This window comes from Schistocerca gregaria, unplaced genomic scaffold (assembly GCF_023897955.1).
Source record: "Schistocerca gregaria isolate iqSchGreg1 unplaced genomic scaffold, iqSchGreg1.2 ptg001234l, whole genome shotgun sequence".
NCBI classification, from domain to species: domain Eukaryota; kingdom Metazoa; phylum Arthropoda; class Insecta; order Orthoptera; family Acrididae; genus Schistocerca; species Schistocerca gregaria.
In genome coordinates this window covers 12,839-33,223 of record NW_026062553.1, presented here as the reverse complement: position 1 = coordinate 33,223, position 20,385 = coordinate 12,839, and the positions used below count along the sequence as shown (strand labels likewise).

The 20,385-nt window shown below is 47.1% G+C and overlaps 5 protein-coding genes and 2 long non-coding RNA genes across 18 annotated transcripts; 5 read left to right on the top strand and 2 right to left on the bottom strand.

Moving 5' to 3' along the window:
- The first annotated feature begins 47 nt into the window (after nt 1-47).
- Nucleotides 48-6,626, top strand: LOC126329989 (uncharacterized). 12 transcript variants are annotated; one of them, XM_049996277.1, is made up of 11 exons: nt 240-716; nt 793-950; nt 1,060-2,754; nt 3,179-3,319; nt 3,388-3,477; nt 3,544-3,643; nt 3,702-5,365; nt 5,436-5,535; nt 5,696-5,736; nt 5,813-5,869; nt 5,935-6,626. In XM_049996277.1, exons 7-11 carry the CDS (start codon nt 5,329-5,331, stop codon nt 6,375-6,377), a joined length of 678 nt encoding a protein of 225 aa, XP_049852234.1. In that variant the 5' UTR covers nt 240-716; nt 793-950; nt 1,060-2,754; nt 3,179-3,319; nt 3,388-3,477; nt 3,544-3,643; nt 3,702-5,328; the 3' UTR covers nt 6,378-6,626. The 12 variants fall into 12 exon arrangements, 2 of the variants coding, with proteins under 2 accessions (XP_049852234.1, XP_049852233.1); XR_007562635.1 differs by lacking the exons at nt 5,813-5,869; nt 5,935-6,626 and adding an exon at nt 48-153 and having other exon boundaries at nt 451-716; nt 3,702-5,535; nt 5,696-5,789; XM_049996276.1 differs by having other exon boundaries at nt 3,179-3,477; nt 3,702-5,535.
- Nucleotides 6,457-7,114, bottom strand: LOC126329992 (uncharacterized). Its single transcript, XR_007562639.1, has 4 exons — nt 6,907-7,114; nt 6,786-6,853; nt 6,678-6,725; nt 6,457-6,619 (listed from the first exon to the last, which is right to left on the bottom strand). It is a non-coding gene; the product is annotated as an uncharacterized LOC126329992 (long non-coding RNA).
- Nucleotides 7,115-7,233: 119 nt separating this feature from the next.
- On the top strand, nt 7,234-7,935 carry LOC126329993 (uncharacterized). Its single transcript, XR_007562640.1, has 4 exons — nt 7,234-7,323; nt 7,458-7,526; nt 7,584-7,706; nt 7,806-7,935. It is a non-coding gene; the product is annotated as an uncharacterized LOC126329993 (long non-coding RNA).
- A 2,311-nt stretch (nt 7,936-10,246) lies between these two features.
- LOC126329991 (probable protein phosphatase DDB_G0279461) lies at nt 10,247-11,506 on the top strand. The gene has a single exon (XM_049996278.1). It carries the CDS (start codon nt 10,400-10,402, stop codon nt 11,459-11,461), a length of 1,062 nt encoding a protein of 353 aa, XP_049852235.1. The 5' UTR covers nt 10,247-10,399; the 3' UTR covers nt 11,462-11,506.
- A 1,230-nt stretch (nt 11,507-12,736) lies between these two features.
- LOC126329988 (rho GTPase-activating protein 23-like) lies at nt 12,737-14,998 on the top strand. Its single transcript, XM_049996275.1, has 2 exons — nt 12,737-14,421; nt 14,496-14,998. Exon 1 carries the CDS (start codon nt 12,786-12,788, stop codon nt 14,286-14,288), a length of 1,503 nt encoding a protein of 500 aa, XP_049852232.1. The 5' UTR covers nt 12,737-12,785; the 3' UTR covers nt 14,289-14,421; nt 14,496-14,998.
- Nucleotides 14,413-15,966, top strand: LOC126329987 (uridine kinase-like). The gene is made up of 3 exons (XM_049996274.1): nt 14,413-14,421; nt 14,496-14,784; nt 15,380-15,966. Exons 1-3 carry the CDS (start codon nt 14,413-14,415, stop codon nt 15,964-15,966), a joined length of 885 nt encoding a protein of 294 aa, XP_049852231.1.
- A 2,618-nt stretch (nt 15,967-18,584) lies between these two features.
- LOC126329986 (mitochondrial tRNA methylthiotransferase CDK5RAP1-like) lies at nt 18,585-20,291 on the bottom strand. The gene has a single exon (XM_049996273.1). The coding sequence runs from the start codon at nt 20,289-20,291 to the stop codon at nt 18,585-18,587; it is 1,707 nt and encodes a 568-aa protein (XP_049852230.1).
- Nucleotides 20,292-20,385: the final 94 nt, after the last annotated feature.

Below are 20,385 nucleotides of genomic sequence, written 5' to 3'. Positions count from 1 at the left end.
TAGAATAACTCCTTGCAATATGAGACTTTATGTTTGCAGACCGATTTAATGTTGCTGTGATTGAACTTTATACAGCAATACCCAACAGCCACTCATTTGTGTGATGTAGTGACAAAATTTTTGAAGGTTAGACAATATAAAGCGCAATAAAGAGTAGGTAGAGCCGTAAATTAATATCTGTAAACACCAATTTTTGAATGTTGTAGAATATTTGCATTGAAAATCAGAAACAAATTATTTAACACTCTTGCACATAAGCACAGAAGGCATACTCTAAATATGTTTGCATTGTAGAAATTGTTGCTTAGTGTAATTACCCACCTCACCGCGCGTTATAAGCTGAATGACTGCTAATTCAGCTTTTCAAAGCCCTAAGCATACATAAATACTTACACGATTGTATATTCGGTGGTTTATTTTTTTGGTCTTTGCTCAACTGACACATTTCAGCCTTATAAATCTGAGAGATACTATTTGCAATCATGGTCATCCGGTGCAAGAACGCAGATCAATACATCATTTTCAAGGCTAATGGCATCGGTGCATCTGCCCTGTCTATGGTAATAGAAGTGTTTTTCGTCTTTGCTTTTACTTGCTTTCTGATGTTCAAGTTTGCGTCTTTTAGAAGTAAATCAACATTTTGCTATGTCATTATATTTATAGGATGGCTATTAGCAGTATCGACGCTAGCATTTGCACCTATCGACGCTTCTATGGTACGACACACGCACAAGTCTCAATTTTTCTTTAAGCTACGTACTAAAAACTTGGACGGATTGGCACTCCTCTCAGTCTTATTACCAAGCCTGTGTTTGCAGTTATGTAGGTGATCCTGATCACCCGGATCCCGTCAAGGAATGCAACCCTCTACTTCCTGTCAATTACGTAGATCTCGATGTTCTTTACATCTTGTTTACCATTATTTATTGGGCCATTTTTTTTGGAACATGGTACGTTTTTATGCAGTTCTTGAATAGTCATTTTAAAGGAGGCGTACCTGAGCTATTCCTTCACGTAAAAATAAATCTAATGCCTTCTTTTAACTTTTCTTTACGCCAGGATCCTCTACCCATTCATGATGTCTTATATATCTTGCGCCGAATTTACGTGCTTGAGAAAATGCAAGATGGCTATAAAAGACAATATAATTTTCTATCTTATAGCTTTTGTATTGGGATGCCTTTTGCTTATTTTTGTCTACTTTACAACGCCGAACTTCAAACTTTCGTATTTTATCGATATTGTGATGGTCATGTCCAACTCTTGGTGCCTTTTCCTAATAGTTTGCTTGATGGGCCTGGGGTTTGTCCAAGTACCACAATTATGTTGGAATTTGTCCAACCTTAATCGGCGATTATCTTATCACTTGTTCACAGTTGGGCGACTCTACGAGCGCTACGGAAAATCCTATAAAAAGCTTCAAGACAATCTTTACCTCATCAAAAAGGTACAGAATTCTATAATGCCATCTGACGACCTCTACGAATATTTCTTGGTCATTTTAGAAAAATGCCCGGAAGATTATTATAGCATTGAAACAACGGAAACGAGTCCACGGATCACCTATCCGTACCTCGTCAAACTTCATGATAAATTGATCAAGACCTCCCATGAATACATTACGAACGAGTCCCTTTTCAATAAAAACGTGGAACAGGCATTTATGCTCCAGGATGTGATAGAAAGTAGGGCGCAACGACAAGAAAACTGCAGAATTCCGTGGACGTTGCAAAATCCTGATCGCGATTTAAAGAAATGTTCGAAGTTTTTGGACAGAGTGGTTAGTTTTGTAGAATGGTTATACTGGAAGTACATGGTCGAATGGATATGGAAAGGAGCTGCTATCGTTTTTACCTTCTTGAGTGCTGTGGCTTTGTGGAGTGAAGTGACCATGTTTATTTCGTCCCTTCTTAAAATGAATAGGCCTACTTTTTCGTTATACTATTTGCTTTTATGGGAGGCACTTCGCCCCATAAGCACAGTTCTACTACAGCTCATATTCACGCTCATTTTGATCTATAATGCGCTGTGCATTTATCATTCAATGACTAGAATCAAACTTTTCAATTGGTACCAACTTTTGCCATATCGACAGACCGACATCTATTCTTTGCTCTTCAGCGCATCTTATGCATGTCGCATTGCAGTTCCTATCGTAATCAACTCGATGTACCTGACTGGGGTTGAAAACATGTCACCAGCATTTATACGAGTTATGGGGGGCATGAATAGTATGATTCTTTTTGGCATCAATTTTAACATTATCTTCCCTTGTTTGATTTTGTTCATTTCTATATTTACTTTACTGAATGTGTGGAACAAGGTCTGCTATGTCCTCACCTGCGGAAGATGGGAGGTGTTCGAAGATGATGACATTTTTGAGCACCAATATATCACCAGAGGGCGGGAAATCCTACAGAGAGAAAAGATAAGAGAAAATGAAATGGGGATTGAATACTTCGGCAAGTATTTCAAGCGGCCTAAAAATACAAGAAATGCCAGAGGACAGCACTTAGACATCAATGCATCTGGGGATAAGCCAGATGGTCAGTATGAGTCGGCAAAAAACGAAGATATAGATGATGACTTACTAGAATACATTATAGGCAATAAGTTCGATGAATACACAGAATTTATGCAAGACAACGACAACAAGTAAGCCATTTCGTGGAAAGAAATTGCAAAGGCATCGTACGAGTTTTTCAAATTGTAAAGAAGGAAAAGAACAAAACCGTTTATGTTCAGGTGTGCATTGTACGTTTTTTTGGATACGCGTAAATTTTTAGCATAGTGTTTTATTTTGAACCATACGTTTCACGTTTGAAGGTGAGATTTGGCTTGTTCGATTTTTTTCGGTTAGAAGCTTTGCTGAGAAGTAGGAGCTATGTGCCTGTCTCGCTAAGTACGCGAGAAACCATTCGAATGTTGTGTATTTATTGTCGAAACAGTTCTGCCATTTAGGCTTTGTTTTTTGCTACATCTTATATCCGTTTGTAGGTTCTGAGCGTAAGTGTAACAGCGGCGCACTGAATAGAGGCATTCGTGTGTATACGGCGTTGTCGAGGTTAGAGGCCGTACAATTTTTTTTCCATCACGGCGTTATTTGTTCTTGTGTGGTTTGTGGACTCTGGTTGACACTGTTTTTCACTAACCGCTTTGGTTTGCTCTGGCGCTGAAGATTGCGGTAGTGGTTATCTTTCAGTTTGTACTACACACGCGTTCCCGCCAGACTGCCGCGAAGAATAGAAGATGGAAGGAGCACTCAGCGGGGCTCCAAACTTCCTCAGCGAGAGTTCTCTTCGCTCGAGGACGAAGAGCTGTATGCCCTTTGTAAAGCGCTGTGGTTAGTTTGTGCCGCGCTTACATCGTGACTAAAAACTGCTTCAGTTCTAATAGAGAGCATATTTAAAAATAAAAATTCGAAGGAGTGGCATGTTTTGGTCGTTGATTATCACTCTATGAGGATACTTTCAGCAGGTATCGTTTGAGGGCGCGGCAGCATTAATTTGTATGGTTTGCCGGATTGCTGACATTTGTCTGTAGCATTATCGATGTATGACATTTTGATGGAGGGTGTTTGTCTGGTTGACAGTATAGAGGATTCGGACAGAGAAGCACTACCGCATTTATCGGCGATTTATTTGTACGTTTTTGAGCAAAATACACAAAGATTACGCACATACAAAATAACACTTTGATAGTTTGTCACCTTGTGCATCGAGTTTTTCGACATTGATAGAGGATTTTTCGACAAAACCGCCTCGGTATGCCAAGAGCTATGTGTACACAACGTCTACAATACCTAGGGACGTGTTTTACTCGTTGAAGGACACGCAGGCAGCATCATACATACATGCACTCAAAGAGGTCAACGTGGAGTTTTTGGCACAGGAATCACATATCTTCCAGTTCGACATGAGAGAGGGTTTCGTGCTGTGTTATGACGAGTCAATGGAGGAGGTGAAAGATCCGTTTCAGAGGGAGTTGGCAGAAAGGATTGCGACAGTTTTTTCGGTGCTAGATGTGTTGCCGTCTACAATCAGACATTCGCCATCTTTGTCTAAGCTGGCTACATATTGCAGAAGGGCCTTTGAGAATTTGTCGCAGAGACCTGACTCGGGATGTCGACTGCTAATTTTGGACCGTACCTTCGACCTCGTCTCACCTTTGCTGCACGAGTTCACTTATCAAGCGATGATAGAGGATTTGTTAGACCAAGAGGTTGTTGACAGCGAATTCAAGCAAACATATTATAACAGCTTGGGAGAGCAGACACAAAGAGTAACGTTGTTGGATGAGCGAGATCCCGTGTATTACGTCATTCGGCACAAGCATATGGCGGAGGTCATTCAATGGCTCGTATCCAGTGTGAACAATTTTATTAGGACAAACAACATTGGGCAACAGGAGCAGGATGCGAGTAATTTGGGAAACATTGCAGACATGATGAGAACACTTCCGAAATACAAGGAGCTAGGTACGAAATATTCTACTCATTTGGACCTCGTCAACTTGTTGATGAGAGACTTCAGGTCTCGAAAAATTTCAGAGGTCGCTGCAATTCAACAGACACTAGCCACTGGGCACGATACGAGCGGTAAGTCGGTCAAGCTAAGCCAGCTGGCAGAAAAGTTCAAGTATTTGTTGGATGATGGAAGCATTCCTAGAAGCAGTCTGTTGAAGACGATCCTATTGTTTGCTCAAAAAAAGAACTTCAAGATAAGCGAGGTGGAGGAACTGCTGGAATTAGGCGACTTTGGTGGCGACGAACTGCGCTCGTGTAAAAATATCAGAAATTTGACGCCTGATGAGAATACGTCAAGTTTATTGAATTTTCCCGGTTTTTCTAGCAAGAGCAAAGTCAAGAGAAAAACCGAAGTTGAATATGAGCTGTCGAGATGGACTCCAGTTCTCAAATCAATCCTTGAAGATCTTGCGAACAACAAACTGAAAATTGATCTCTACCCAAAAATAACCATTGACGAAGCGGAAAACTTCGCGCCCAAAGCCAATCAATGGAGTCAGAAACCTTCAAGCTCTCCTACAAATCGTCAAAACTTCTCCAAATATTCAAAGACAGTTGTATTTATTTTAGGAGGAATGACGTACAGTGAAATACGAACGGTATACAAATTGATGGAAGCCAACTTCAAAAATGAAATCATTTTAGGATCCACCCACATTATTAAGAGCAAAGAGTTTTTGGCCGACATAGGCTTTTAATAAAAGGTTTTTGCGAGAAATTTTTTTTTTAAAATATTTATTTACTAATCCAAGTAATTATATTACAGCTCATTTCTTGTCATACAGCAGACAGGGGACAAAATCATGGCGGCCTCTGCACAGCTTACCAAGTATTTTCGACGTATGTGACGAGATGTGTTTGCCCCGCGTATATTCAACAGTGCTTTCTCACTTGCTTTTTTTACGTGTAGAGATGAAGGAGGATCCTGTAGAGGGTCTCTATGTAGAGCTGGTGGCCGATAACGTATTTATTTGGCGTGTATACATCGAGGGGCCTAAGGGCACGCCTTAGTATGTCACTAATTTTGTTCCTCATTTATATGAAAACAGTTGTGTAGTTTAGTTATGAAAAACTTCGTCATCGTAAAAAGGGTTCTGACGTTGTTTCTATGCGCTCCTTTTAACATTCTACCGAAACTTTTTTTTTTTTGAAAATTTGGTACAACTAAAGCGCAGAGGGTATTTTCGAGTCTATTTTGGAATTCCCTACGGGTATTGTAATGATATGACTCTCAGTTTTTTCTACAGGGAACCATATTAATCGATTACCTTTCGAACGCTTGGATAGATTTTCCAATGCAACCTCCCACCATGAGGTTTGTAAGTAAATTTTGGCATCCAAATGGTAAGTTCAGAGTTCATAGAGTTCCTGTGATGTCAAAGTCTGACTTTTTTTCGTGCCCTTTGTAGTGTATGAAGATGGCCGTGTATGCATCAGCATTCTACATGCTCCCGGTGACGATCCGATGTCAGGGGAACATTCTTCTGAGCGCTGGAGACCAACTCAGACCGTCCAGAGTATTCTCCTGTCTGTCATTTCTATGATCAGTGATCCGAACACGAGTTCACCAGCAAACGTAGATGCCAATATTGAATTTCGACAAAACAACCAAGCTTTTGTGGAACGCGTCAAGAAGCTGGCAAAAGATTCCGCCCTGTCCTGTCCTTCTCATGTCAGAATTCCTCATCCTGACACTGATCCAAAAGAGCGAGAAAAGGCAATCAGGAAGTTCAAACTCCTCTCTGACCTCGAGAATAGAATCGATTGGATGACAGAAGAGGTAGAGGACGACATATACGAAGAAGATCTAGAACAAGATGAAATGGAAGACGAAGACGAAGACGAAGAATAAATGTAAATAATATTTTTAGCGCATGAAAACGTTTCAATGTGTGACTTAGAAAATGATTTCTCTTAATGCGTATAAATACAACTTATGCGTTTCAAGTCTATTACTGATGCATAGAGGATGAATTTTTTTGAGCGTTTGACCTCTTGAAAAGACGACGGTTTGGCATTCTATATCCAAATTTCTAATATGTGCGCCACAAGAAATCAAATTCATGTTTTTTATATTGCATTCTTCACAACGTGCTATATGAAAAAGTCGCAATTAGAGAATAAGTAAATAAATTTAAAAAAAAAAACGAACATTTGGATTCGAATGTGTTCATATCGCCAACACAGACGTTCTTGACATCTAAAATAAGGGTGAGTACTTATTGGAAGCTATATCATTTTTTTCTCCATAAAGTCGTACAACAATCAGTTTCAAATAGATTCAAATTACCAATGCGCATAGCGGCATTTTCTCTAGGCTGCCCCTTACTCAAAATGATGTTAGATCTGTGCAATACGAGTTCATTAAAAAAAATTCATACTATTCAGAATATATAAAAGCCTGCTCTTCAACAATATTGTCAGACCCTAAAATGATAGGAAACTCGGCAATAATAGAAGCATTGGGATGTATCACACAGCCAGGACCTATGGTGACAGATCCCCTTATAGTTGCAGAAGAAGAAACAAGTGCAGTGTCATCTATTTGAATATGATCGGTGAGAACAGTCGGATTGTCGTCCATAAACTGACTCTAATTTTTTATTTTTTTTTTTTGTGCAGAACTCGATATAATCCAGAGCGTTTAGTTTTTCTCTTGATTGAGCATTGCTTACATGACACTGGACCTCGGAAAAATGAACAACGATGATATTATCCAAAGCTTTATGAAATCAACAGGATGCTACAACAGGGCGAAGGCTCAACAATACCTTGATTTAGCAGAGGGTGAACTTGAGGTTCGCACAAAAATGTGTCACGCCTTTTAAAAAAAAAGGCAAAATGTTTTAACGACTACATCCCAGTTTGACAGTTCAGCAATCGTTGCAGAAAAATAACTAAGATTTTATGTGTAATACGAAAATATATCCAGACAGCGACAGCGCTATATAAATCAGAAACAGCTCGTTCCCGAGGCGCCTGCAACTACATCGAGACCTGCGTATGTGTAAGATACAATTACTTGTTTAAGAACGCTAAAAAGCTAATTCTCATATAGAAATGTCAGCTCATCAACAGACACAAGAGTTATGACGATGGCAGATTTGAATAGGGCATCTAATCAACATTTGGATGATGCGGATCGCTCGAACAACTACTATGCAGGCGGTTCCAGCAATAGGTAAGGCCGTTTTTTCGACAGCTTGCGTTTACCGGCGTGCATTTCAAGGTGCACAGTGTATATGCCTCCGTTTTCCTGTCTCTGACCTTTCCCTTGAAGTGGTATCCAAATCAGCGGCTATGACAGAGGAAGCGACGTCAAAAAACTGGTATTTGACGTATTCGAAAATGCAAAAAAGTGAGTACCGTTTTATGTTTTGTATTCTCGCAAAAAGTGTACTAATACACAAATTGAAGGAGATTCGGAGCGAGTACCGAAGAAATTCCACAAGAAGGCAAAAATTCAGTGGATCAGGATACCGTCTGGGCGATACAAACGTAGAGGGATATATAAGACCAATTGTGGAGGGAAAGGACGAAGAAAGGGTATCTAAAGTTATTGTGTTCTACAGAAATGGGTTTTACTGTTGATAATGGTAATTTAAGATCGTATGCCGAACCAGAAAATGCACAATTTCTCGATGACATCAACCAAGGATACGTGCCAAAGGAGTTGGAAACGAGTGCTGGAAGGCGTAAGGTATACACAAAACTTGTAGACAAAACACATGAAGATTACACTGAATCTGATAAGCCTAGAACTGTTCCATTCTCAGGCTCTGGTTTCTCTTTGAAAAATGATTTGCCGAATATGGAAACGCCTGTTCATACTCCTTCCTCATCTAAGCCTTTTATTTTAGATGATTCTCTACCGACAGTACAGATTCGAGTTAGGTTTCATGACGGGAGTTTGAAACTGGCCAAATTGAATCTTTCTCATTCTATTATGGATTTGAGAAATTGGATAGACAATAACAATCCAACTAATGGCCAGTATGATCTGTTGGTGACGTTTCCAACAAAAACTCTCAGCGATATGAATCAGACCATCGAGGCGGCTGAACTTTCTGGAGCGCTCGTCATTCAAAGAATGAAATAAGAAGTATATGTGAGAAATATATAGGATTGAGTTCTTTGTTTTCTAAGACATACAGTATGCCCAGAACACAAAACGGTGCTAGCAGATTGCAAGCAAAAAATGGCTGCATATCTCTTTTGGCTGGAAAGGTTCTCAAAACGAGGCATTCGTGTAACTTTTTTTTTTTTTCGCTCGTACGAAGATTTAAAAGTTGTTAATTTCAGTCAAGTCCATCGTACATCTTTTCATATTTTAGACTTGGCTCTAGTTAAAAAATGCTATGAGCATCTGATTCATAGGCATTTTTTCTCATTATTCGAGCAATTTCTGGATCTAGGACTTGTAATCATGAGGCAGTGCCTTCCTGCTTCTTTCACAACGTGCATTTGTTGCCGTGATGGCCTTTTGTCTCTTTTAGCAGTTGTTGCCTATACAGCGATTCGTTTTCGTCGTGTTAGTTTTGAAGGCACTCGAAGTTAAAGAGGGAGAGCTCGCTGTTTGCTCGGCAAGCACGAGCGAACAAAAACAGCTTCGAAAACTGCCACGCAAGAAAAAAATAGAGGAACAAATAATGATTGCAAGAAAAGACCAATGCTGTCACCGCCGACAATTGAAGGAATCCGGATTAAGCAGCGAAGGTTGGGGAGAAGACTCTCAAGCGGTTTGCTTATTGAAAAAAAGTTGTCTTGCTTCAAGAAAGGGGGCGTGGGTAATGCTTATTTGTGCTGCCCAACGGACCAACTTTACAGTAATGGGACGGAAACGGAAGGTAGCATGTGGCTAAATAAAGAGACAACCTTACGGCGCACGAGGAGTACGGTGGTTCATAACCTCGTCGACGGATGGTAATACAAAATCTGTCTCGCGTGTGTATCAATTTCTGCATTTTTTAAAAAATGCGGTTCTCAGCTGCTAGATGGATTAGAGTTTCAAATTAAGCAGCCGGCTATTTGGCCACACGAGCGAGAGTTAATGAGACAGTGCGTGGTTGGTTCTTGCACGATACTGACTCATGGTTTGCTAGAGTTCCACCATACATTGGTCTATACTGACAACAAAAAAAAAAAAAGTGCATGGGAAAAGGGTTATATGAGGCGCGTCGAAGAGGCCGACCGAGATGGGGGTAGAGAGAGGAGCCCGAGAGTAGATGCTCGGTACCTTTTTTACGCATGCGCGGCAGCAGCAGACGACGGAGGCACGTGCGCCGACCAGAAGAGGCAAGATTACGAGCACCATGGTCAAGAACGAGGGGAAGACAAAAAAAATCGAAGTGAAGGGAGTGACAATAAACGAGAAGGAGATCGAAGTGGCGGTCGTACCTCACACGATGAAAACAGGAATGACAGTAATCGAAACAAAAACTGTAATCAACATGGCAAGAGTAGAAAGAAAAGTCACAAGAAAAAAGATCAGAAAAAAGCAAACGATACAGGCTATGATGAATCAGAATTGAAGGTGAGTCGAAAAAAGGAGACGGCGGAACATAAAAAGCAATCTAGAACGAAACAGATCAAGGTTTTATCGTTCTTACCGGAATGGCGCGCTTATTCAGAGGGGTCATCGTCTCCTCTTGTATCGGACAGTGGCAAGAAGAAGGCTCACCCGAACACAGCGGCGCATAAAACCAGTGATCGTTCAGAGAAGTCGCGGAGCGGAAGAAGCACAGAGATGATGAAGTATCTTGCAAATCAGAGGGGAAATCAGACAACTTTTCTAAATCGTCACCACCTGAAACACCGAAATCCAGATCTGCAGAGGTCGAACGCAAAACGTCTCCATTGTTGACGATTTTCAACATGTTTTACGAGGCAACCCCGCTTTCCGAGAAGAAGACACTAAAACCATCGGCCAAAAAGCACCGTTACTCGGCGTTGACGGTCAAGGATGCATCTAAGTTGATTGAGTCGCTGAATGCACACAAGGTCACTGCAGAGTCCTCGCATACGTCTCATTTAACCGAGCGCGTTAGCGAGTCATCAGAGGAGAAGAAGGAAGAATTCAGAATTTTACTGAGTGGGTTTGCTGTGGCGGAATCTGTGAATAAGCCTGGTTTGCGTCGATCTAAGAAGTCGGTTGCGATAGGCAGGTTAAAGAGAGCATATGAAATGGAAGACGTTCATTTTTGTGAGTTCCCTTGGAATTCTAACGACTCTTTTGGTCTTTTTTGTGTATTTGATGGACACTCGGGAAAAGAATGCGCGCTTGCGGCTAGGCGTTTGATACCGGAGTACTTATCTAGACACCTTGAAGGTGTGAATTTGAATGTTGGGGACGACGGTCAAGTAGGCTCTGCACATTCGCTGAAAGAGGTGTTTGAGGCGGTATTTTTGGAAGTGGATCAAGAACTCTGTGATTACGAGTACGAAGGAACGACATGTACAGTTGTGTTTTTGTGGAGGAATTCAGAAGGGAGGAGGTTTGTACAAGCGGCGAACGTGGGTGATTCGACAGCTTTATTGATAAGAAATGAAGTGGCGATTCCGTTGACAGAGAAGCACCACTTAAATGTGGATTCTGAGTTTAACAGAGTTCGAATGTCGGGCGTGAATATACATCAAGGTCAGACGAGGTTGAATGGATTGGCTGTTTCTAGGGCGTTAGGAGACCATTTTCCGAAGAGTGTTCAATGTGGCATCATTGCATTACCTAGCGTGAGTCCCGTGTTCGAGTTGAGTGATGTGGATTCTTTTTTGATTTTGGCTACAGATGGTCTTTGGGACGTGATTTGTCATCAAAGGTCGTACGAGATTATAAAAAACGAGACGTCTCCTAAAGAGATGTCTGAATTGCTTTTGGTAACAGCGCTGAATTCGGTTGATTGTACAGACAACGTGACCACAGTGGTGGTCAAGCTTTGAAGGCTGGTCCGCCGAGAGAGGATTGGAAAGCGTGACAAAAAAACAGGAGGATTAAAAACGACCTTTGTCTATATGAATTTTTTTTTCTGGTTCTTTTCAAGAAGAGAGGTGATTGACGCATTATTCGTGGTTCTATTTGGGATACAGGCAACATTTTTTTTGTTGAAAGGGAGGTGAGAGGTCGAGCGAGGCCAGGGTAAGTGCTGGGCCGTTAAGAGGTGTTATTAGATTGATAATATGCCTTTGTTCAGGGCGTGGATGCACAGGTCATTAAGCAATGCGGGAGGCGCTGGGGCCGAGCAGAGCTGCAAGGTTCGCATTAGGAGGGATGTGCGTGTTGCGAGATAGCTGTGATTGACGCGTAGATTGTTGTTCGGAAAAGGCGGCAGAGGGGATTGAAAGCAGGTTGTTGTCTATGACCAAGTTGCTGAAGAGGGTGGTCAAGAAGATGAATTGTACGTATTGAACAAGATAGGTAGATTGAAATGAGGTGCTGACGAATGAAGGACTAGCGTTGAGCGAATGTTGTGACAGGTTGGCAGAGGGGTTTGGAGACTGGGAAGGAATTGCATCAGCGAGCGAAGAGGAGGGGATGTTTGGTATGTGTGTACATGCATGTATGGATGGTAGCAGGAGATTGGGATAATAACTTCATCGTGCGCGTGGTATAACGGTGGGTTGGTTTAGACGAGTGCTTGGAGAGATGCAAGGCGCTGAGCGTACATTTGCAGAAGATATTTGACAGTTTGGTAGGTTTTTTTTTTGTGTATTTTGTTGTAAATGGGCCGCACTGACGCGATGGTTTTGGGGAAAGGGCGAGTCGATGATGTCCGAGGTGGTGGAGCCGATGGTGAGATTGAGGGATAGGGAGGTGTCGGCGACGCACGCTATTAAGAAGAGGTGCGATGGGGCGCACAGGTCGTATACGTACGCGGCAGGCAGGAGTTCGTTAGGGAAGTCGATGTATTTGAGGGAGACGCGCGGAGAGAGTCAAGACAGGGAGGAGGAGGTGGTGGATAGCGAGTTGGCGGAGATAGGAGAGGTGGGGATGGTGCAGGCGTTGAAGTGTTTTTTGGCGTACATAGAGGGAGTTAGTAGGTTCTTGAGGAGTGGGAGGGGGATTCTAGGGGTAGGGGCGGAGGAGGTGGAGAGGTATAGAGGTTGGATTCGCAGGAAGGAGGGTGAGTTGGAGGGGGGGGAGGGGTGGAAGTGGATGATGACGGATGGGGAGGGGAAGGATGGGGAGGGGCGTTTATTTGGTGTGAGGTATGGGACGTTGGTGGAGAGGTCGGGGAATTTGATACCGGAGGAGATTGACGAGGTGATGAGGGAGTTAGAGAGTTCACATTTAGACGTGAAGGGGATATTTAGGATAAGTCCGTTGAAGCATCAGCTAGATGAGGTAAAGAGTCGGTTAGACCAAGGCGAGAAGATTGAATGGAAGAAACAGGACGTACATACGTGTACAGGGGTGGTGAAGTCTTTTTTGAGAGAGTTACCTGAGTGTTTGTCGGGCAAAAAGGTATACGCGAAGTTGCTGAAGATAGGCGACATGGAGGGGGGAGAGAGTATGAAGAGCGCGTTGAAGGAGGCGATAGACCAGGTGCCCATGCCGAATTACGTGTTGTTGAAAAGGGTTATTCGTCTGTGTTATTTGATTGACAAAAATCGAGAGAAAAACATGATGTCTGCTCAGAATTTGGCAGTGGTGCTGGGACCGTCTCTGTTGTTTTCTCCTGGGACTGCGGTTGAAGAGATGCTTCAGTGCGTGAGGAAGGTGAACAAAGTGGTGCAGAGCATGATTGTGAATTTCGAGGAGGTGTTCACCAGGGACGAGGAGGGAGATGGGCAGCGGAATCGATCTGCGTCGTCTGGAAAGTCTGCTGGGCTTTCGAAGATGCTTCGACCGCCCTTCTTGAGATCGTCATCGAGGAGGTTGCAGAGACTCATGTCGAATTTGTCTCCGACAGGGCAGAACGCGGAGCCGACGAACCCTTCGAACTCTTCGAACTCTTCGTCGCCGGTTGAGGAAGATGACGTGTTTGCGCGGTTTTCGAAGTTGGCCGAAGAGGAGGCCAAAAGTCGAGTGAGAGTTGTACAGAGTCCGATAAAGTCCGACGAGAAGAACTTATCTCTTGGCGAAGCCACGAAGGAGCTTCTATTTAAATCGTCCTATGTACAAGATCCGGAGAACATGATGTTTATTATGAACAAAATGTTGTTTGCGGTTAACGAGCGTGTTGATTCTGAAGGCCGTCTGGTTATGGCGGTTCAGAGCTTCATCAATCAGGTGTGCAAATTCACCTCGCTGGCGCTGGCCGTGTTGTGCGGAGTTGATGGTCAGCTGCCCAACTTGATATTGTATCTCAAAAGCACCGCCGTTTCGATGAAGAGCATCCTTGTCCTCCTGAGGAAGGACGAAATGCGCATTGACCACCTCCAGAAGAAAACGCTGATCCACCTTTCCAGTCTGCTTCATTACAAAACGATAGAACTTGCCTCCGTGGTCAAAAAGGTGGAGGGGAATCAGGACGACACATCCCTCTACAAGCTCTCGCGACTCACTGAAGAATACATGGAGATATGCAACAGATTCTACTCGTTCGTTCGCTTGATCCCCAGCAACCAAAAGCTCAAAGAAGACTCGAAAAAGCTGATACTCTGCGTTAAGCAGATCCTTCTCGCCTCTACCCACGCCGTTCCTCAAAAGGTCATGGAGATCTTCAACGACTATAAGATTTTCAACAGCGACTTCGTCACGGATGTCGAGGCCATCATTAGCAGGCATCTCGCAGAGCAAAACAATGTGCTCACACAGGTCGTGTGAGGGACGGCGTCTGAATTTCGTTCGAATTTCGTTCGAATTTCGTTCGAATTTCTTTCAAAAATTTCCGACCCGACTGTGTGCTCAAGTCAACTTTTGCGGGGCATCCTTTCATTTTTTGGTATTCATGGCGACTGTATGTATGCTTTTCGTAGCTTCCTCTGTTTGTTGTGACGTGTGTCGAGGGCTGACTTCTTTTTTCGTTCGCAGGCTACTCAGGTGATCAAAAAGATACTTCCGCTCTTCGACCGGGTCCTGGTAGAGAAAATCCAACCGCCAAAGCAGACGGCTGGTGGCATTTTGCTTCCTGACTCTGCTGTCACAAAGCTCAACGAGGGCCGTGTGGTGGCGGTGGGGAAGGGCAAGCGTTCCGCGGACGGCAAGTACACACCCATTAGCATTGGGATAGGCGACACGGTCATGCTTAGCGAATACGGTGGGAACGAGGTGAAACTCAATGGGAAGGAGTATCTTCTTATTCGTGAGGAAGAAATTCTTGGTATTGTAGAAGAGGCGCCTGCGCATTAAAGGAGAAGAAGAGAGTTTGATCTCGGATTTACTCTCTCTTCATTAGGGTAGAATCCGGGACAGTTGCCAATCTTTTGTTCATATAGGAAAAGAAGGGGAGCGCATAATGCGTGTGTTTCGTGCGCGCGACGGCTCACCGACTGTACACAATAAAGTTCAGGCGCTAGAAGCCGTGCTTCGGAAAAGGGTTTCGGTTTGCGTGGGGGGTTTTTTGCGGATCATGTGTTGTGGAGGTGTGGGGGGGTTTGTTGAGAGCAAGTCGTACCGAGAAAAAAAAAGTACATTTACACAACACATACACAAGCTTGAAGGGAGGGATTTATTTTTTTCTCGACTTGTATGGGATGGAGACGTTTTCGACGGTGACGATTGGGATTGCGGGCGGTATGGCGATTTAGGGCGATGGTTGACGGGGCCAGGAGAGAGAAGTGCCCGGACTCGCACAGGAGGGTCTGAGCGGTCTTCGCGGACTGGGTTCGGTTTCCCCGCGCACTTTGTGTGTGGGGGGAAGAGAGAGAGGGTTGAGGTGGTTTTTCTGGGTGCCCTCTGACGTTTTTTGCGTGCAGGGTCTGCGTCTGGGAAGACGATGATTGCGGAGGCGATTATAGAGGTTGTGGGAAGGTACAACGTTACTTTTTTGCACCAAGATGCCTATTATAGAGATTTTTCCGAGCTGAAGCCGGAGGAGCGCGAGGCAATAAACTACGACCACCCTGACAGTTTGGAGACGGAGTTGATGGTTGAGCACATTAAGAAGTTGAAGTCCAACGTTCCGGCTTCGGTGCCGGTGTACGACTTCAAGAGGCATGTTCGGCTGAAAGAGACGGTTTTAGAGCATCCGAGAAGGGTGATTTTGATAGAGGGGATTCACGTGTTATCGAGCGCCGAAGTTCGCAAGTTGTTGGACATTAAGTTGTACGTTGACACGCCGAGCGACATTCGGCTCGCCAGGAGGTTGGAGAGGGACATAGGCGAGCGCGGGAGGACATTGAAGTCTGTGCTTGAGCAGTACAAGGCGAGCGTGCGTCCGATGCATTTGGAGTTTGTCGGGCCGTCGAGGCGATACGCAGACGTCATCATTCCGGAGGGTGGCATGAATCGGGTTATGGTGGACATGTTGGCTTCTCACGTTTTGAGGTGTCTGCGAAGCTGAGCGGCGGGGGTTTGCGGAGAGGGCGCGTGGGGCGCGGAGTTTTGTGGCTGAGGAGGTTTTTTCGGTTGCGTTGTGTGAGGGGTTTGCAGAGGAATCTCGTACAAAAAAAAAAAAAGAGAGAGAGAAAAGGAGTGGATCGAGTACAGTTTATCTGAGCGAGAGGCGGGAGTCTAGAATGTTTTTTATGTTGGGTGCGAAGTGTGTGCGGTGCGAGGGGTGGCGCGGGGTGCGTGGAGTGAGGCGTCGAGGTTACGCGCGCGTGTTGTTGGGCGAGAGAGTGGAGCCGAGTGGGGGTGTGTTCGTGATTGGGAGTCCTAAGCACGCTGCGGTTCGTCTGATTAGAGAGTGCCAGAGAGAGAGAGGGGATCGGGGGGGGTCGAGGTTTTTGGTTGAGGAGGCATGTTATATTTTGCAGGCGTTGCTAGCGGGGGTGTCGTTGAGCGAGTTGGTGGTGAGTGAGAGTGCACACAAGTACAAGCTGAAGAAGGAGGGGGAGCAGAAGAGGACGGGAGAAGTGGAGGAGATGCACCCGGAGTTTGGTCCGATACCGTTGGCGGCGTTGGGTCAGGGGGGGGTGTCTACATACGTGGTGAAGGATTTGTTGATGAAAAAGTTGTACCCGACGAACACGCCTCACATGGTGGCGGTGGGGTCGGGGTTGCATGAGGGGTACCAGAGTCTGGAGGCGTTTAGGAGGATGAGGAGGGTGTTGGCGTTGGACGGGGTGGTTCACCCGGGGAACGTGGGGATGATTATGCGGACGGCGGAGGCGTTTTGTGTGGAGGGCGTGTTGTTGTTGGAGGCGAAGAGAGAGGAGGGGAGTGGGGTGTATTCGAGGTTGGCGGTGAGAGCAAGCAGGGGGTCTATTTTTCGGGTGCCGTTTTTGAGGGTGGGGAGGGGCGAGTTGGTGAGGTTTGCGAAGGGTGGTGGGTTCGAGTTGGTTTGCTCGGGGCCGAGGAGGCCGTCGAGGGAGTTGCCGGAGTGGAGGGGGGGGTCTGAGAGGAGGACGTTGTTGGTGGTTGGGAACGAGTCTAGTGGGGTGAGGGAGGACGTGTGGAGGCGAGCAGACTCGTGGATGGCTGTTCCGGTGAAGACGGAGTCGTTGAACGTGGCGGTGGCGTGTGGCATTTTGTTGTACCGATTGTATGGAAGAGTGTGAGAAGTGTGTGTGTGTGTGTTTAGAGGAAGTAGAATTGCCCGCCGGTTTTTAGGAATAGTTTTTTGGCGGAGAGGAGGAGGCCCTGGGCGTTGAGTTCTAGGTCTAGTTGCAGGAGGTCGCGGATGGGGGGGGAGTGTTGGATGCCGTGTTGTTGTAGTTCTTCGGAGAAGAAGGTGTGTAGGTCTTTTTCGACTGAGGCGAGGAGTTCGTATTTTTCGAGTCCGACTTGTCGGTGTTGGGCGGTTCGCATTTTGGAGAGGGCGTTTTGGAGGATTTTTTGGTAGGCTTGAAGGCCGTGGTGCATTTGGAGGGCGCCCATGGGAAGGTCTCGCCAGAGGCCGCAGTGGGTGAGGAAGGCGTGTTCGGCGCCGGTGGAGGCGATGCGGTCGACGGAGAGGTGAGAGTCGGAGAGGTCGAAGGAGTCGGGGGGGGAAGAGGGGAAGAGGAAGTTGCGGGAGGAGTCGGGGGGGGAGGGGTCAGACAGGCCGAAGAGGCGGGTGAGTTGAGTTTGGTTTTGGGGGACGCGGTGTGCGAGGAAGGTGGAGAGGTAGGAGGTGCCGAAGGCGTCGCCGGGGAAGACGCTTTGGAGGGGGGTTAGTGTGAATAGGTGGGTGGTTGGGGGGGGTGGTTGGGGTGAGGACGGACCTTTTGGTACTGGGGTCGAAGATGGAGAGGTGGTGGTCTGCGTGTCCTGGGGTGTGAAAGAGGAGGAGTGGTCTGGACTCGAGGTGGACGAGTTCTTCGTCCTGGACGGCCCTGATTCTGTCTATGGGTGGTTGTGGTGAGTGGAGGAGAGTGCTGAGCGAGGGGAGGAGGGAGACGTACCGGGCGAGACGGGGAGGACGTCGCCATAGAATTTGTAGAAGGAGGTTTGCCCGTAGGTGTCGATTCCTTGTTGGATTAGGTGGTGGGGGTCGATTAGGTGCGGGACGGCTCGCTGGGGGGGGGGGTGAGGGGTGCAGGTGGGGAGGGGGTTGGCTAGGGTTAGGGGGTGGTTACACGTACGGGGTGAGCGAGTACGGTTGCGTTGGGACACTTGTCGGCGAGAAGTGAGGTGGCGCCCGCATTATCTAGATGAGCGTGTGTGACGATGATGTAGCGGACTTGTGCCGGGGTGAGGTGTCGTTGCTCTAGGGAGCGGAGCAGAGCGGGGATGGCGTGAGAGGTGTTATTTTCGATGAAGGCGGCTTGGGAGCCCTCGACGAGCAGGTAGGAGTAGACGTAGTCTTTTTTGGACATGTGGTGGCAGTCGATGGGGGAGATGGTGTCGAGTGGTCTGGGCTGGACGCGGTCGAGTTTCCTCTGGATGCGGGAGGAGGCGAAGCGTTTGGGGCGGGAGGAAAGCGGGGCGGGGCGACGAACAGAGCGGGCGAACATGGCGCGAAAGACTGGCTGAGGAAAAAAAAAAAAAAAAAAAGTTGTGTTTTGGGGGAGGGGGGAGCGATTTTAGGGGGGCTTTTTAGAGGAGGTCGAGGGCGTCTTGGAGGCCGGGTTCGGCGAACTGGGCGATGGTTGCCTTGGCGAGGGCGACGCCGGTGAAGCTGATGCCCAGGGTGCCGGTGAGCCGGACGACGACGTAGTCGCCGAAGTGGATGTCGGAGGGGGGGGTGGTTTGTCGAAGGGTGGGGACAGGAGAGCGGGGGAAGGCGACTTTTTTGTTGCCGTCGGTGCGTCCTATGAGGGTGTCGGGGTTTCGTTTGCTGGTTCTTTCGACGAGGACGAGTTGGAGAGTGCCGAGTTTGGCCTGGTTGCGGGCGGTGACGGAGGCGCGAAAGGCGTCGAGTAGTTGAGAGAGTCTGGCGCTTTTGACGTGAGCGGGGACGTTGTCGAGGTATCTTCTGTGGGCGGGCGTTTTTTCGCGCATGGAGTAGGCGAAGATGAAGGCTTGGTCGTACTGGACGGTTTGGACGAGGGAGAGCGTGTCGAGGTGTTCCGCGTCGCTCTCGTCGCAGAACCCGACGATGAAGTCGCTGGAGAGGGAGACGTTAGGGGAGAGCACATGTCGGATGTGTGCGACGAGTTCTAGGTAGGTTTCTCGAGTGTATCCTCGGCGCATGCGTGATAGCACGTCGGAGTTGCCGGACTGGGCGGGGATGTGGAGTGCCTTGCAGACGTTGGGTCTGGACTGGATGACGCGGAGGAGGGGGTCGGGGAAGTCTTTTGGGTGGGGGGAGGTGAAGCGGATTCTCATTTCAGGGTCGATGAGGCTGATTCGGTCGAGGAGTTCGGCGAAGGTGACGCCGGCTTTGGGCGTGCGGTAGACAGTGGTGAATCCCTTGGCGGTTTGGACGTCGGGTAGGTTGGAGTGGTCTGGGAAGGAGGTTTTATCGTTGTAGCTGTTGACGTTTTGGCCGAGTAGGGTTACTTCTTTGTAGCCTTGGAGGCTTAGTTCTCGGATTTCACGCTCGATGGAGTCTGCGGGGCGGCTTCGCTCGACGCCACGGGTTCTGGGGACTATGCAATAGGTGCAGTGCTGGTTACAGCCGCGCATGATACTCACGTAGGCGGAGACGCCATTGTCGGACATGCGAACAGGGGAGACATCAGCGTAAGTTTCGTCGTAGGAGAGCATGACCTGCACGGCCTTCTCGCCGTTTTCGGCGCGGGACAGCAGGAGAGGGAGGTCCCTGTAGGAGTCGGGGCCGGCGATGAGGTCGACTAGTTTTTCTTTTTCGAGGATTTGTTCTTTCAGGCGCTCGGCCATGCATCCTAGAACGCCCACGAGAGGCCTGCTGGGTCTCGCGGAATGTCGGATTTGAGCGAGTCTGGACCAGACTTTCTGCTCTGCGCGCTCTCGGACGGCGCAGGTGTTCAGGAGGATGACGTCCGCGTCATCGGGCGTCTCCGCGAGTCCGTATCCGGCGGATTGGAGGATGCCGTAGACGAGTTGTGTGTCGTTGACGTTCATTTGGCAGCCGAAGCTCTCGATGTGCACCTTTCGGCCGAGTGCGGTCGGGGACACGTGGAGGCGGGGAGTCGTCGGGTGGGGGGCGCCTCCGGGGTCGGTTCGCGCCCGAGAAGAGGCCATGAACTCGAACAGCGACGGGGCGTCGGCGAGTCTTTCTGAGGCGCGGCGCTTGGCGTCGGTGATAGCACGCGAGTTTTGGGGGGAGGGGTGGCGCCGAGGTGGGCGCACAGGGGGAGTCAGGGCCTTGAGGGCGGACATCATCGCGAAGAAGTGGAGGGGGGTTGGGTGCGCGGCTGAGGCGAAAGGGGCGGAAGAGAGGAAAAAAAAAAAAAAAAAAAGGAGCGCTTTTCGA

Excerpts from the sequence above, each read along its gene's own strand:
- LOC126329989 (XM_049996276.1), top strand. The coding sequence starts at position 5,378 with ATGTGTTTGCCCCGCGTATATTCAACAGTGCTTTCTCACTTGCTTTTT. Across the intron at positions 5,536-5,695 it reads GGGCCTAAGGGCACGCCTTA|CGCAGAGGGTATTTTCGAGT; the intron begins GTATGTCACTAA and ends GTACAACTAAAG. Across the intron at positions 5,737-5,812 it reads TATTTTGGAATTCCCTACGG|ATTTTCCAATGCAACCTCCC; the intron begins GTATTGTAATGA and ends ACGCTTGGATAG.
- LOC126329991 (XM_049996278.1), top strand. The coding sequence starts at position 10,400 with ATGTTTTACGAGGCAACCCCGCTTTCCGAGAAGAAGACACTAAAACCA.
- LOC126329988 (XM_049996275.1), top strand. The coding sequence starts at position 12,786 with ATGAGGGAGTTAGAGAGTTCACATTTAGACGTGAAGGGGATATTTAGG.
- LOC126329987 (XM_049996274.1), top strand. Across the intron at positions 14,785-15,379 it reads TCGTGAGGAAGAAATTCTTG|GGTCTGCGTCTGGGAAGACG; the intron begins GTATTGTAGAAG and ends TTTTGCGTGCAG.
- LOC126329986 (XM_049996273.1), bottom strand. The coding sequence starts at position 20,291 with ATGTCCGCCCTCAAGGCCCTGACTCCCCCTGTGCGCCCACCTCGGCGC.